General features: G+C 38.0%; 2 protein-coding genes across 2 annotated transcripts; one reads left to right on the top strand and one right to left on the bottom strand.

Annotated features, from left to right (window-relative positions):
* Window positions 1-587: 587 nt before the first annotated feature.
* ascc2 (activating signal cointegrator 1 complex subunit 2) lies at window positions 588-8,024 on the top strand. Its single transcript, XM_057324715.1, has 19 exons — window positions 588-683; window positions 1,229-1,334; window positions 1,947-2,105; window positions 2,297-2,470; window positions 2,662-2,791; window positions 2,876-2,943; window positions 3,034-3,147; window positions 3,284-3,396; window positions 3,539-3,610; window positions 3,726-3,830; window positions 4,955-5,023; window positions 5,116-5,190; window positions 5,350-5,584; window positions 5,673-5,869; window positions 5,957-6,076; window positions 6,305-6,523; window positions 6,850-6,925; window positions 7,060-7,154; window positions 7,849-8,024. Exons 2-19 carry the CDS (start codon window positions 1,248-1,250, stop codon window positions 8,018-8,020), a joined length of 2,280 nt encoding a protein of 759 aa, XP_057180698.1. The 5' UTR covers window positions 588-683; window positions 1,229-1,247; the 3' UTR covers window positions 8,021-8,024.
* A 1,714-nt stretch (window positions 8,025-9,738) lies between these two features.
* On the bottom strand, window positions 9,739-13,252 carry rnf215 (ring finger protein 215). The gene is made up of 10 exons (XM_057324727.1): window positions 12,913-13,252; window positions 12,430-12,579; window positions 12,286-12,357; window positions 12,103-12,188; window positions 11,382-11,436; window positions 11,160-11,264; window positions 10,835-10,951; window positions 10,514-10,663; window positions 9,931-10,033; window positions 9,739-9,853 (listed from the first exon to the last, which is right to left on the bottom strand). The coding sequence occupies exons 1-10, from the start codon at window positions 13,114-13,116 to the stop codon at window positions 9,840-9,842; spliced, it is 1,056 nt and encodes a 351-aa protein (XP_057180710.1). The 5' UTR covers window positions 13,117-13,252; the 3' UTR covers window positions 9,739-9,839.
* Window positions 13,253-13,354: the final 102 nt, after the last annotated feature.

The following is a 13,354-nucleotide window of genomic DNA, read 5'->3' as shown; positions in this document are numbered from 1 at the left end:
GCAATGAAGATGACATGAATTTGACAATTCGCTCGTTGGAATTTTACCAATGAAGTGCTTGCAGTGTTAAAAATATTTTAAAAGTATCAATAATTAGAGTTAATCTAAACGCACGTAAGTTACTGGATATGTGTGTGTTGAAAATTTTGGAAGTAGACTGGTACCGAAACCAAAACTTTCAATGAGTGTAGGGTTATGATGTGAGGACTGTATGACATCTGGTGGCAGTCTTTGAGAATGACTGTTGTTAATTAGGATGCATAGATCAGAACGAACAACTGTGTACTAGCAGCACAGAAGATCACCTGCCACAATGTCTATCAGTTATACGCACTACTGCTTTTGTTACTTATAACATTTAGTAACATTTTCATCATTGTGTGTTCTATCCTAATTCCTTATGCAACGTAGTGTTCTCCAGTGAAATGCGCAATATTCAAATACTAAAAAATATTAAAAGTTTCGTAAAATATTTACGATATGTAAAGCCACGATAAAGTGAATAATCATAAATATATCTTGAATAATACATCTCATGAACGATCAAATGACCTTCGGCGAGTTTAGACAGGCTTTTATTTTGAAAACTCGTCGGGACGAGCATACAGGAAGTTCGTGCAGATGGATGTGATTGCTTTAGTTCAAGCTGTGAAACATCTGCTAAACGATTCAGTATAAGAGAGGTGAGATATTTTCCTGTAATTTTTAAATATAGATCATTAGATATCATATTGTCAGTAAATTATCTGAAATATACGTACTGCCATTTAAATGCAGGAAGGCTAACTTTGTTTTCGAGAGAGTTTCATTATTGTGGTTGTCATAGTATGAGTAGTAACGTTAAGTTAGCAGTAGCAGACATGTCCTTTATTATTAACGTTAATGCCTGACGTTATGTTTTACTAAAGTGATTTTCAGGTAATAAAAATATCTGGTCGTCACATGTTGCTGGACTGACACCGGCAGAAGTAACTTAGCCGGGCCGCTAATACTGTAGCAGCCTATCATGTTATAGTAACCTTACAGATAGCTTGTTATTGAATTACATAATATTGCGTTTAACACAAATCAAAAATTATCAGGTGCGTCCTGTCTCATTTAATTCTTGGCTAATCATTTACCTTTATTGTAATCATTTACTTTTATCTTGTCCTAATATTTTTCAAGTACAGTATGTTCAGTGATCAGACCTCATATGGTGGTTTTCTGCGCTGTTGTGTCCCTGCAGTAAGTTAGAGCATGAAGAAATGGCGTGTGCAAAAGTTCCTTTAGATGAACAACATGTAACCGAGCCCTCTGGACCCCAGGGCGGAGAACGCACCCTACCAGCACTAGTGAGCGAATGCATTACTTTACATCCATATCTACATTTTAAAATAGTTTGGGTGTAAGACCCTTGTTAGAGTGGAATTAATGGATATAGTTAGGGATGTAACGATTCACTCAGCTCACGATGCGATGCGAGTCACGATTCTGATCTCACGATACGATGTATTCACGATTTACTCACGATTTTTTCTTAAAAAATGAGTTGAAACAAATTAGAAATGAACAACTTCCCTTGCATTATTTCTTAAATGCTTCACGTTTCTTTGTATAATAAAATAATGTTTTATTTCAAATAACAAAACTAAACTGCAATTTCATAACAAATTAATAATAGAAAAAGTCTCTTTAATATAAACAAACTAATACTGTCTGTGCTTTTCTTGGATTTTTTTGCATTTAATATCAGCATCCACGTTTAGGTTTGCAGTGAACATGGCGGCCCCTGCTGTTCAAAAAATGTATTGCGATTCAGTTCAAGCCTCAACCGATTTGAATCGTCACTCATTATAACCGATTTTCAACCGGTTCACTGTGAATCGTTACATCCCTAGATATAGTCCAGTTCTTCTCATCCAAATGATGATGTCACTGTCATGGGTTTGGATCTCTCTCATCAGCACCCTGACCGAAAGGAGGAGAGATGTTTCTTACCTTATAAACGTCCACCTGAGGATGGCGTACCTGCACTAGTTGAGGAGTTCCTGGAGCTTGCTCAGTTCATCTCAGAAGACCTGGAGTGGTTGTTGGCCTTACCTCATGACAAGTTCTGGTGTCAGGTTAGAATAGCTAATTCACAAACATTGTTCATACATACGTTTTTCTTTAAAAAACACCTGACAAAAAAATCGAGCAATAAAAATCGAGCATAGTATAATGTTTTGTATTAGACCGTTACATTATTTGATGTGACATGTATTGAGACAGCTGTTATGTATGTCTTTTTTCTTTCCCTTTTCTCTCTCGTTAGGTGGTGTTTGATGAGTCTTTACAGAGGTGTTTGGACTCTTATTTGAGGCACACTCCCCGTGGTTTGGACCCGTCTGGTCTCTCGTCTACGCCAGCAGTAGCCAACATGCAGGGGAACATTCACCGCTCTGTGTTTATGGTGTTTCTTAGAATGGCTACGCACAAAGAGTCAAAGGTACAACCTTGTTTGTTTATTCTTGCTTTACAGGAAGCTTATTATATTTTCTATTATTATGTGTATTTTGCCACTAAATTGCAAAGGAATTTGTGTGCTGATGGTTTTTATGAAATTAATCCAAATTTGGAATTGCTGCCACATGGGAACCTATTTGCCAAATTTAAAATATTAACTTTTTCTTTCTTCAGGAAAACTTCATCACCCCTGCTGTGTTTGCTGAGATTATTTACAACAACTACCTATTTGACATTCCTAAAATTCTGGATTTGTGTGTGCTGTATGGGAAAGGAAATTCCAAACTGCTTCACAAAATGATCGGTATGTATTGTATATGGTTTTTGTATGTATATACAGTATACTACTACCTTATGATCCACAAAATGTTTTCGATTTTATTTTCAGAGAACATTTTTACTCAACAACCAAGTTATTACGGCGATCTGAATGAAACGATACCTTCGATTATCCAGGTAGGTGATCTTGTAATGAGTCCAGCATCTCTATATATTTTTGTTGAGCTACCTAAAATGTATTTGTGTGCGTATGTGTGTCCATTTTAGGTGTTTGATGCTGTTTTAGGGAAGTGTGGAATTCAGTCAGAAGATGCAGGTGCCAGTCAACCTCTCAAACTGAATGCAAACAGATGTCTAACTCCCATGTCAATGCCAGAGGAGGTCAACAAAATCTTATTTCACTTTGTCTCTATATAAATCCACTTTTATTCTGAATGACCCACTATGATGACAGAATTATAGTGTTGTTGCTTAAATATGTTGTTTTGCGTGCTTGTATTTATTTGTTTAATAATAGGAGCTTACAGAATTGGTGTTGTACATTTGTGACACGTGCACCACTATCCACTCTTTCTTGGACATCTTCCCTGAGGCTTGTTCTTCTTTTAAACAGCACAACTTTCTTTACAGGTGTAACAGATACAACCACATAACAAGTTTTAACTCATACACTGTCCTTAGGAGCAATACGTTTTTAGATATATCACATACATTCTGATATTACTGATTAAAGAAAACAGTTTGTGACACTGAATTTCTTCTGTTGATGTAGATTATCATCATTCTATGCGATGGTAATTCCAGACCTGGAAAAAGCAGCGAGGAAGAGAATTTTCAATAAAAGGTTAGAATGCAGAGTTTACTTCACACCCGATCTTACACTGATGTGATGTGCTAGCAAACATTAACACTCTTTCAGGAATGTGTACACATTAGTGAAATTTTGTGTGATGTCTCAGTTTACAGGCGGATATGTGGAGACAAGTGTCTCATTCCAGAAAGAAACTGGTGGAGATTGTGCACCTGCTGCTTCAACACACATGTTTACAGCCCATACTGGAGGGGTGAGGAAAACAGACATATTCTTATGAATAGAGATCCAATGACACCCATGTCTATGGAGGAGGGTGGGGCGATGGCCAATACAGACGCAATATAGTAAAAATTAAGAGGCCGTTCCAAATTTTAATTTAATCAGCATTTCTATATTTATTGTGGCCATTCCAGTCCAGCATCTGTTGAATTTCAATAAAATCAAACCTCAGGGGTGACACAAAGTCATCCAACAGCAATGTGAAAGACAGACAGCATGACGCATGAAAACTGTGATAAAAATCAAGGTTATCGCATACAATTTTTTTTCCCGCATACAAATAAATGGAAAAAGAAATGATATTTTTATTCAAAATTTGGGATATTGTTAGTAGTTCACAGAAGTAAACAAAAACTATCATTTTGCCTAAACACATACAGTACCTATAAATAGTAAATTCAGAAAAACCTTTTTTTATTTTTTGGCAGCGGCTATTTGCATTAAGTGTAAATAGCGACAGATGCTATTTACACTAAGTTGTAATAGTAGTAGGTTCTGTTTACACTAACTGAAAATAGCTGTATTTTCTTTGGATTAAGTAGAAAATAGTAGTTAGATGCTATTGATACTTATAAATAGTGGCAGATAATGTTACTATTTGGACCTCAGTATTGTTGTGCATTAAACATTATGCAATAATAACAGTATTAATCATTATATTTATAAAAATTATTGAAATGATGGCAACTTATTGAGATATTAAAGCCCTACACCTACCCCTAACCTAACCCTAAACTTTATGAATACAAATTAATATTAAGTCTTAAATCAATTTTATTGTAAACAAATGCCTTTATGATCTCCAAGGTAATAGAAAAAGGTTAAAGAGCGTTTTCAGCTAGAGGTGAATTAGAACCACGGTCTCCCGTGCCAAGCTATATAGACTACACCTTACGCCACTGTTTGAAACGGCTTCGTTCTTACACTTTCTTTATTCCAATCACATATTGGTGGGCGGAGCTAGTGCAAATAGTCTCTGCCAACAAGGCGGGCTGTAAATAGACACACTGTTATTTTTTTCTGCGGCTGTATATGCTAAACTTCTCCTTTCTGTTGTGCGTACATATAACTCAGAACTTGTATTTATTTTCACAGCTCTGAAAACATGCCATCCTGCGTAGAAGAACTTCTACAAACCTTCACAGCTTTTCTTCAAGAGAAAAGGTGACCCACGTCAACTATACAGAAATGATGTACCAAATGTATGGCTGTGTATCTAAAGTAGTGAATGAACCGTTTTCCTCTTTCCACCTCAGATTCCTGGCAGATTACGATGAACAGTTTCCTATAGCAGATGATGTCAGTCTCCTTCAGCAAGCCTTCCCTCACTTGTATCCTTCATGAAGGCATATGAAACATAGTGGAAACTTAAGACAGGGCTGATTTTAAAAAGATAAAGAATCAACATGACAGTTAGAACAGAATGTGGTCTCAATACTTCTGTTTTCTTCCTTCAATTTTGTTTTATTCGCCTTGATTGTCCGGCTCAGAGATGAGACCAGGACGTCGTACCTGTTGCAGGGTGTAGAGTCTGCCTGGGAGAGCGTGGGGAAGAAGAGGAGCTTCCCTTCCGCATTCTCGTCAGCCAGTCACAGCGCAGGAGCCAGAAGCAAGTCTGGCAGGGATACATCAACTTCCATGGAGGAAGGAGGTGGAATTGCGGGAGTCAGAGAGGAGCTGAGAGGAGCAGAAGCTATGACTGAGACTCCTCATAAGGGTGACAATGTGAGGTTTTTAGCTGCTATAAAAATATATCAAAATGTATTTCCTGCCTCTGACTTTCTATTGTCCTTTTGTTTCATTGGTCCCATAGGGGGCAGCATGCACAGTGAGTGCTGGAGAATTGGAGTCTCTGCTGTGTCATATTCGAGACCTGTTCCCGGACTTGGGAGAGGGATTCCTACTAGCGTGTTTGGAAGAGTACGGTTACAATTCTGAACTCCTCATCAACAACATCCTGGAAGATAACCTGCCTCCTTCACTTGGCAAACTGGACAGGGCAATGGCCAGGTTAAGTCTAACCTTGTGTAATGACTTATGGTTCAGTTAATAATCTGCTTCATTATTGGCTAATGGCTTTGTAATGCTACCCTGTAGGCCTGTGAAGAAGGAGGTCCCTGGCGTTTTGAGCTCCAGATCGAATGTGTTTGACGACGACGAGTTTGACGTGTTCAACCGCGACCGACTGGACATGAGTCGAGTATGGAAGGGTCGGAGGTAAGTTGTTAAAAAATAAATACCAACTCTACCTACTTTAAACATTACTCTATCCTGCCCTGCAATGAATTCGTCTGCAGTGTTAGCTATCGTGTTGGATTCGCAACAGAATTTAGCCTTTGACACGTACAACTTAAACTGACATGAAAGGTGGCGTATGAATTATTCCGCTCAAGATGTACAAGATGGTTTGTGTCAGCTAAAAATGAAAGCCTATGCATATTACAGACAAGGGGAGAGTGCACGTGCCACACTCAATGACAAACAGCACATAGAAGAGCAGAGAGAGAGATATCAAGCCTACGAGACGGTGGTGGATGAGATTCCCATTGCAGACCATAATGCTTTCGACTTGGACGATTACGATGATGAATATGATGACACGTATGATATCAACCAAATAGGAGCCAATGATCTGGATGAAGAGGATGAATTATTGAACCGCAGGTAAAATGTCTTTACATGCTTTGTTATTATATATGTTGAATTTACTTCATATTTCTTTTGTATAGGGTGTTTTAGTGGCAACAACATAAACAAACATTACGTGGCCCAAACTTAACTTCCGGTAGACCTCCGCAAAGAACCAATAACTGTTGAGTAGTTTTATATACAATAAAATATTCATATAAAATTAATATGAATCTAAAAAATTATATATTATGACAAAACACGGAGCGGAACTTCGGGCCAGGTGTGTGCGTCCGATGAAACCGTATGTAAATGGATAAAAAAATAAAGGATAATATTGAACTGACTTTTTAACCCATTAGGCCTTTCACTACTCCACAAGTGCTCAGAACAGGCAAACGGGCTGAGGAGGTGCTAGAAGAGGAGGAAGAATACAAGGTGCATATGTTTTGCTTTTAAATTAATTTTTTAATCCATTGTTGTTTCTCTCATAGGCCTTAACCCATTTTAGATGCTCGGATGTGCCCACAAAATCCTGTTTTTTAAGTGTTTGTCTATGTGCTATTGCTCAGGATGAGTCTGTGAAGAGGGATCTCTTCATCCAAGACCCCGCGGTGCTCAGAGAGAGGGCGGAGGCCAGAAGAGCAGCCATGCAGAGCAGGAAAGGGTAAGGGCACATTTATCTCTATCCTAAAGCTGTAACTAAACCTAGCTTGCATATCGCTGCTGTCCTGGAACCGTGTATCTCCATATTTTGTGATTTTAATAAATCATTATTATAAGTCACTAGGGATGTAACGATATTATCGATATCGTGTTATTACGATAGCAAAATTGTCTCAATATTACGGTGGTCACATGACTGTATGAAATGATAGGTCTTCCGGGCCTAACATAAAGAAAGTTAGAAAAAATAATAGATGTTACCTATGTCAAGGTCCATCTGGTGCAATTCTTTTATTTTATAAAAGGGATTTTTAGGTCATTTGGCCCATCTCATACTATAACTCATACCTCTAAGTAACAATTATGATAAGAGGTTAAAGAAAAAAAGGATGCTTATGGCACGTTTCCAAGTCATCATTTGATCGTACCGTGAACGTTATACCGAGGTATTATCGTACAGTGAGATTTTGATATTGTTACATCCCTATAAGTCACCATTTACGTCACTGGGTTTTGCAAATATCTATCCAAAAGTATTAAAGAGTGCTTTTCAACTTTGACAACACGGTATTTAATCATTTAAAAGTTCAGTGTTCATGAATTTGGACATCTGAAATGTCAGAAGGACAGCGAAAATATGTGTATTTGACAAGGATTAGACGGTCACTATTTTTTCGGTTTGTGTTTTTTGATAGCTACAGACCACCTCCACAAAATCATGTGGCAGGAGGTCCGAAGGGACAGGGACAGTCACAGGAGACCGTCACGGACCGTCGAAGGAAAGAGGCCTACAAGAGTCGTGGAGCCAATCACAATCGCAGAACAATGGCTGACAGGAAGAGGAATAAAGGCATGATCCCTTCCTGAGTCACAGATAGCAGAATGCACAACACACACTGGTTTTGGTGAACTGAGGAAGATTTATGTATTTGGGAGATGGATGACATCAAGCAGTGATTATTTTTCATGCTTCTTACACAGTACTAGTAATATCAGAGAAGCATCAGAATGACAATGTGGTCCCATACAACGGCCTTTTATTTCTTTCAGATTGAAACATTTTGATTCATTTCTAATCTTAAGTATAAAGCAGCAGGCTGATGTGATGATGAGGGAACAACGTTATTTTGTTTAAAGAATCCTTTTTTTTGGTGATGACAGTCAACGCAGGACAAGACACCAAAGTGATAAGACAGGTGTCCGTTTTTTGCCATGTAACATAAGTTTATTGAATAGAGCGGTACAAACAGTTATTGCACTGTTTCATAAAAAAACATCACGTTTGAGAATGACGACTTATATAGCGTTTAACAAGAAAGGTTGCCAAAAGATGCAATACATTACACTGTTGAAGCAAAAATAAACCTAGACATTGCTCACAAGACCTATATCGTAGCCAGGTGCAATTCTCTAAAGGTTCAGAAAGCAATTAAGACTTGACCTAAAAGCAGTCTTTTAAGAAACCTCTGAATATGAGGTTTGTACAAACTAGCTGCAGTCTGATTTCAGCAAATCACATTGTGCCAAAGGCTGTGAACCAATTTTGTCAGAAGAGTGATAACATTTTTCTCGTATAGATTTATAAACTTCAGGCAACATTCTCTTGCCATGTAGGGCAACATGTATGTACTTGCTAAGATAAATAAAAAGCATTTTCTAACAAAGCATATTTATGAACGCTTTTCTATTTAAACATGAATAAATACGGTTCTTAAGTTGTTATTCCTCTTTGTGTGCGTGAGTGTTTAAGGAGATTTTTTACTTGGTACATAGTTTTCTACCTGTTCGACCAGATATGCTCCTGAGGTAACATGAACCCAATACATCTTATGTACCATGATTAAAACATGATAGCTGACATAAACGTTAAATGTTCTGAAAATATTTCTGTCTCGCTGTATCCTCTTTGAAAATTACATTTAACATGATGACAATCTTTGTCTTTGCAGCAAAACAACATAGGCATCACTGCAGTTATCTTTCATTAGAATACTGATCATTTTTGTATATGTACCTTATTTGGTACCAAAACTGACCTGTGACCCATTTTTGGGTTGCCATCCATCACTTGGGTTAAAAAGTTGATTAAAAGAAGTGATCGATACACCCGTTTTCTTTCTTGGTTGAGAGCTGAATGATCACATACCCAAGGTTTTATGTGGTCTCATGGGACTTAATGTTTAGTTCAAGATCAATATGAACCAACTTTGGGCCAGAAATTCAGTTTCATCTGTGAGAACGAATGGAACGTGGCCATGGTGGGCAGGCATTAGCACCTATATGGGACAGGTCGAGCGATATTTCTTGAATGGTATATGAAGTACATTTTCTTTTGAACTTTTCAAACAAAATCCAGAGTATGTATGATTCCTGGTTAATTTGACGAGTTCTGAAGCATTATCAGGACTGGTGGAGAACTGGTTAAACAAAGATAAATACAGTACTAAACTGTGCCGAAAACTGATCCCATGTACGAATCCCTGCCTTTGAGGAACTTCTGCAGTGGTCTGACCAAAAGTCTTGTCTCTTCGGGTCATGTAAGAAGTCAAAGTTCATAGTGCTTGGAGTGGTCAAAGATCATTACCGGCATCCTGACCGTACAGTACACAGGAGGTGTTTAGTTGCCATGAAATCCTGAACCACGCAGGGATGTCAGTCTAAATCCACTAATCCATTCTGGTCCAGGTCAATAATGATTACCTAAAAGGACAATAATATGAAGATATGACAGGTTGACTATTAAAGTCAGGGTCGAGTGAAGGTTGTGTCTTTCTCACCGAGTACACTGCGTTTGCAGAGTGGACAGGTCTGCTGCAGGAGAAGCCAGGGATCCACGCAATCTCTGTGGAACTCGTGGAGACACGGTAACACCCTTAAACACTAAAATACCCAAAAAGAAAAGCAGGCATATGTTAAAGGGATGGTCCAGTCAAAAATGAAAATTCTGTCATGAATTATTCACTCTTAAGTTGTTCCAAACCTGTATACATTTCATTTTTCGGTTGAACACAAAGATATTTGGAAGAATGTTAGCAACTGAGATTTCTGGGGCACCATTGACTACCATAGTAGAAAAAAAATGGTAGTCAAAGGTGCCCCAGAACTGTTTGTTATCCTACATTTCAACAGAACAAAAATAGTATACAATATTTGTTCTACTATATGGTAGTAAAGGGTGCCCCAGAAATCTCAGTTGCTAACATTCTTCCAAATACCTTTCTTTGCGTTCCACAGAAAAAGTTTATACAGGTGACAGAATGGTCATTTTTGGGTGGAGTATCCCTTTAAGATCTTTTATTAAACAATAAAAAATTATACATTGAAAAAGCATAAGTACCGTATATGTGCCAAATACGTCACCTGGTTGTTGTTGTATTGCTCTAAACAAACTGCACAATTCTCCATCTCCATTGGCTGTGTTTGGGTTGGGTCACACCTCACTTTAGGTTGCCGGTATATTCTGGTCTTCAGTGCTGATAATCTCTTTAAAACGTCCTGCTTAAGGTGTGACTGTAAGACAAAGGGTTTGCTTCTTAACATTATGCCATTTAGAACTAGATGTTTTACTGTAACCGTCACCATTTCAAACTGATCATTGCACATCTTATTCAGATTTAAAAATGCTAAGGAGCTTTAAAAAAATATAATGAACCCGTATTAAAAACAAGCCACAGTGCTCACCTCTAAATCATCATTGAACTGGTTGTCCTGGAACTGCCAGCGTGCTTGAACTATGACACCTGTGCAGAGGACCAGGGCCACCAGAACAACAGTGTTCCACAGCTGCTGAAGATATTTCTGGACACACAATGAACAGGTGCACAAAATTGTAGGTAAAAAAAGGTATAAATTAAAGATGAACTGTCTCTTCTAAAATGATTTATTAAGTGAAAATAAAACTTTATTCAATCACTCGTGTCATAGCTGCACCCTGAATTTAATCTGCAAGAAAAAGCGATAATACATAAATCCTGCATTACATGAGATGTCTTCCGAACATTCATACTTGGACTTGAGAGTTGGTCTCTCCGGTGCATATGACCCCCTGCCACTCTCCGTACAGCCCGCTTCTCGAACGCCCACAGGTGGACCAAAGGGTCAGGGTGGCCCCCTGTGACATTGCATGAAGAAATATCACACTTTAACACTAATGAACCACAAAACCGCAAACATGGAACTAAGCTGCCTGCTAGCATTGCAAAAGCTTATGAGCAGTAGAAAATCTTACCAGGCTGTCCTGTAGAAAAGTCTTATAGGTGATTTTTGCTGTTGCATGAAGGCCCCTAAAAACAGAATAAAATTTCTAAAAGGCAAAATGGTCAAGACGATTTGTTGATCTGGGATATTTTGAATTTAAAGGGATAGTTCACCCAAAAAATAAAAATTCTGTCTTCATTCACTGACCTTCGAGTTGTTCCAAATCTGTATAAATTTCTTTGTTGTGATGAATACAGAGAAAGATATTTGGAAGTATGCTTGTAACCAAACAGTTCTTGGACCCCACTGACTACCATAGGAAAAAATACTTTGTTTTTTTGTTCTGTTGAACACAAAGAAAAAGATATTTTGAAGAATGTAAGACAGCAAACAGTTCAGGTGCACTTTTCACTATCATTGTAATTTTTCCAACTATGCTAGTCAATGGCGTCCAAGATCTGTTTGGTTACAAGCATTCTTCCAAATATCTTTTTCTGTGTTCAACCAAACAAATAATTTAACTAATTTAATAATAAAAACTAGAGAGTGATATCTGTTTGGTTACAAGCATTCTTCCAAATATCTTTTTCTGTGTTCAACCAAACAAATAATTTTATACAGGTTTGGAGCAACTAGAGAGTGAGTAACTCATGACAGAATTTTCATTTTTGGGTGAACTATCCTTTTAAATATTTGAGGATTTGCAACAAGTAGACAAAGATAGAGAATTTAAGGAGTTGAAATGTATTTACCTGAGGAGTGCTCCGATGAGCTTTGTAACATTTTCGGACGTCTGAATAACAATGATTGGCTTAGAGAGGACCTGAGAGAGATCCATCTATATAGAAAAATTCAATATATCAGCCATCATCTCTTTACCTGCCTCATAATTACATCACCTAAATGTTTATGGGACACAATAGCTATTTCTTTACCTCTCTGATGGTATTCTGGTTCAAGGCCAGTATGATCAAAGCAGATGCACCTAAAACAAGAGCTCGCTTCATCTACAGAGTAAAAAATATCTATTTTATCAGTGTATATTCATGTTTCTGCTGTCACAATGTTTTTTTGAATACCTTATTAACCACAGAGGAAGCAAAAGACTCTTGGTTGTTGTTATTAGAAACTGTGCCTTCCTCCATTCGGACCGGTACCACTCCTATCCAGGGGTTCTGATCTTTTGGATATTTTTCATTACCATTCGTTTCAAGAGCTTCATCTTTTATCTGCATAGAGAAAAAACATGTCACTTGACACATTGTGATAGACTAGTTAGGTTTTGTGAGAACTTATGAATGTACAAATGCCCTGAATTCAACCTGGAATTAAGTGTCTTGCCCAAAGGCACAATGTAATGTTATGAGTTATGCAATGCACTGTATCAGTCTTGTTATCCTTTATCTTTAACCACCAGCCCTCATAACATCTATTGCATTTGAATGTAATGTCTAAAAATGCAAAATTGTACATTTTAAACCCAGTACAAGTTAGATCAATTCAATACGGGGAATGTAACTAATGCAATATTAAGATCATGAATGCATGCGCTGCCAACTTACTAAAACCAGGTCTCCTTCGAGATCGTGTTTCTTTTTGCTTTGGTTTTCCACGGGGTCGTTCTCCAGACTCTCCTGGACCACCTCTCCCTGTAAAACATCCTGATGGTCTTCCAGAAACACCTCTACAAATGCCACCTGTTCCCCGGACACCAGTGGGCAAAACAGCAACCAGTACAGCACAGACAGAAACGTTAACGCGCCCATGGCTCCTTATCATTTGATGTTACATGTCACAGTAAAAACTTTGCGGCATTCTGTCAAGACAGCCTCTGTTCTGCCGCCTCCTCCTGATGTAAACAAACCAGACAGCCGACTGACTTCTTCGGCGTATGCTCTTTCTGTCTCGTGTTTCCTGTTTCTTACGAAACTGCAGGAAGAGAGAACTAAAATGCAGTTGATCGTAGCGGTAGAGGTGTATGTTTATCTCCTCTAGGGGCGCTGT

This window comes from Triplophysa rosa, linkage group LG2 (assembly GCF_024868665.1).
Source record: "Triplophysa rosa linkage group LG2, Trosa_1v2, whole genome shotgun sequence".
Classification (NCBI taxonomy): Eukaryota; Metazoa; Chordata; class Actinopteri; order Cypriniformes; family Nemacheilidae; genus Triplophysa; species Triplophysa rosa.
Note: the sequence above shows the minus strand (reverse complement) of the source record. Positions and strands in the feature narration are given on the sequence as shown.

Bases quoted from the DNA above. Each gene is read 5' to 3' on its own strand.
- ascc2 (XM_057324715.1), top strand. From the start codon at position 1,248: ATGGCGTGTGCAAAAGTTCCTTTAGATGAACAACATGTAACCGAGCCC. The intron at 3,831-4,954 runs GTGAGGAAAACA...TTATTTTCACAG, and splicing joins TTACAGCCCATACTGGAGGG to CTCTGAAAACATGCCATCCT. The intron at 7,155-7,848 runs GTAAGGGCACAT...GTTTTTTGATAG, and splicing joins GCCATGCAGAGCAGGAAAGG to CTACAGACCACCTCCACAAA.
- rnf215 (XM_057324727.1), bottom strand. From the start codon at position 13,116: ATGGGCGCGTTAACGTTTCTGTCTGTGCTGTACTGGTTGCTGTTTTGC. The intron at 12,580-12,912 runs GTAAGTTGGCAG...TTCTCTATGCAG, and splicing joins TCGAAGGAGACCTGGTTTTA to ATAAAAGATGAAGCTCTTGA. The intron at 11,265-11,381 runs GTAAGATTTTCT...GCAATGTCACAG, and splicing joins CTTTTCTACAGGACAGCCTG to GGGGCCACCCTGACCCTTTG.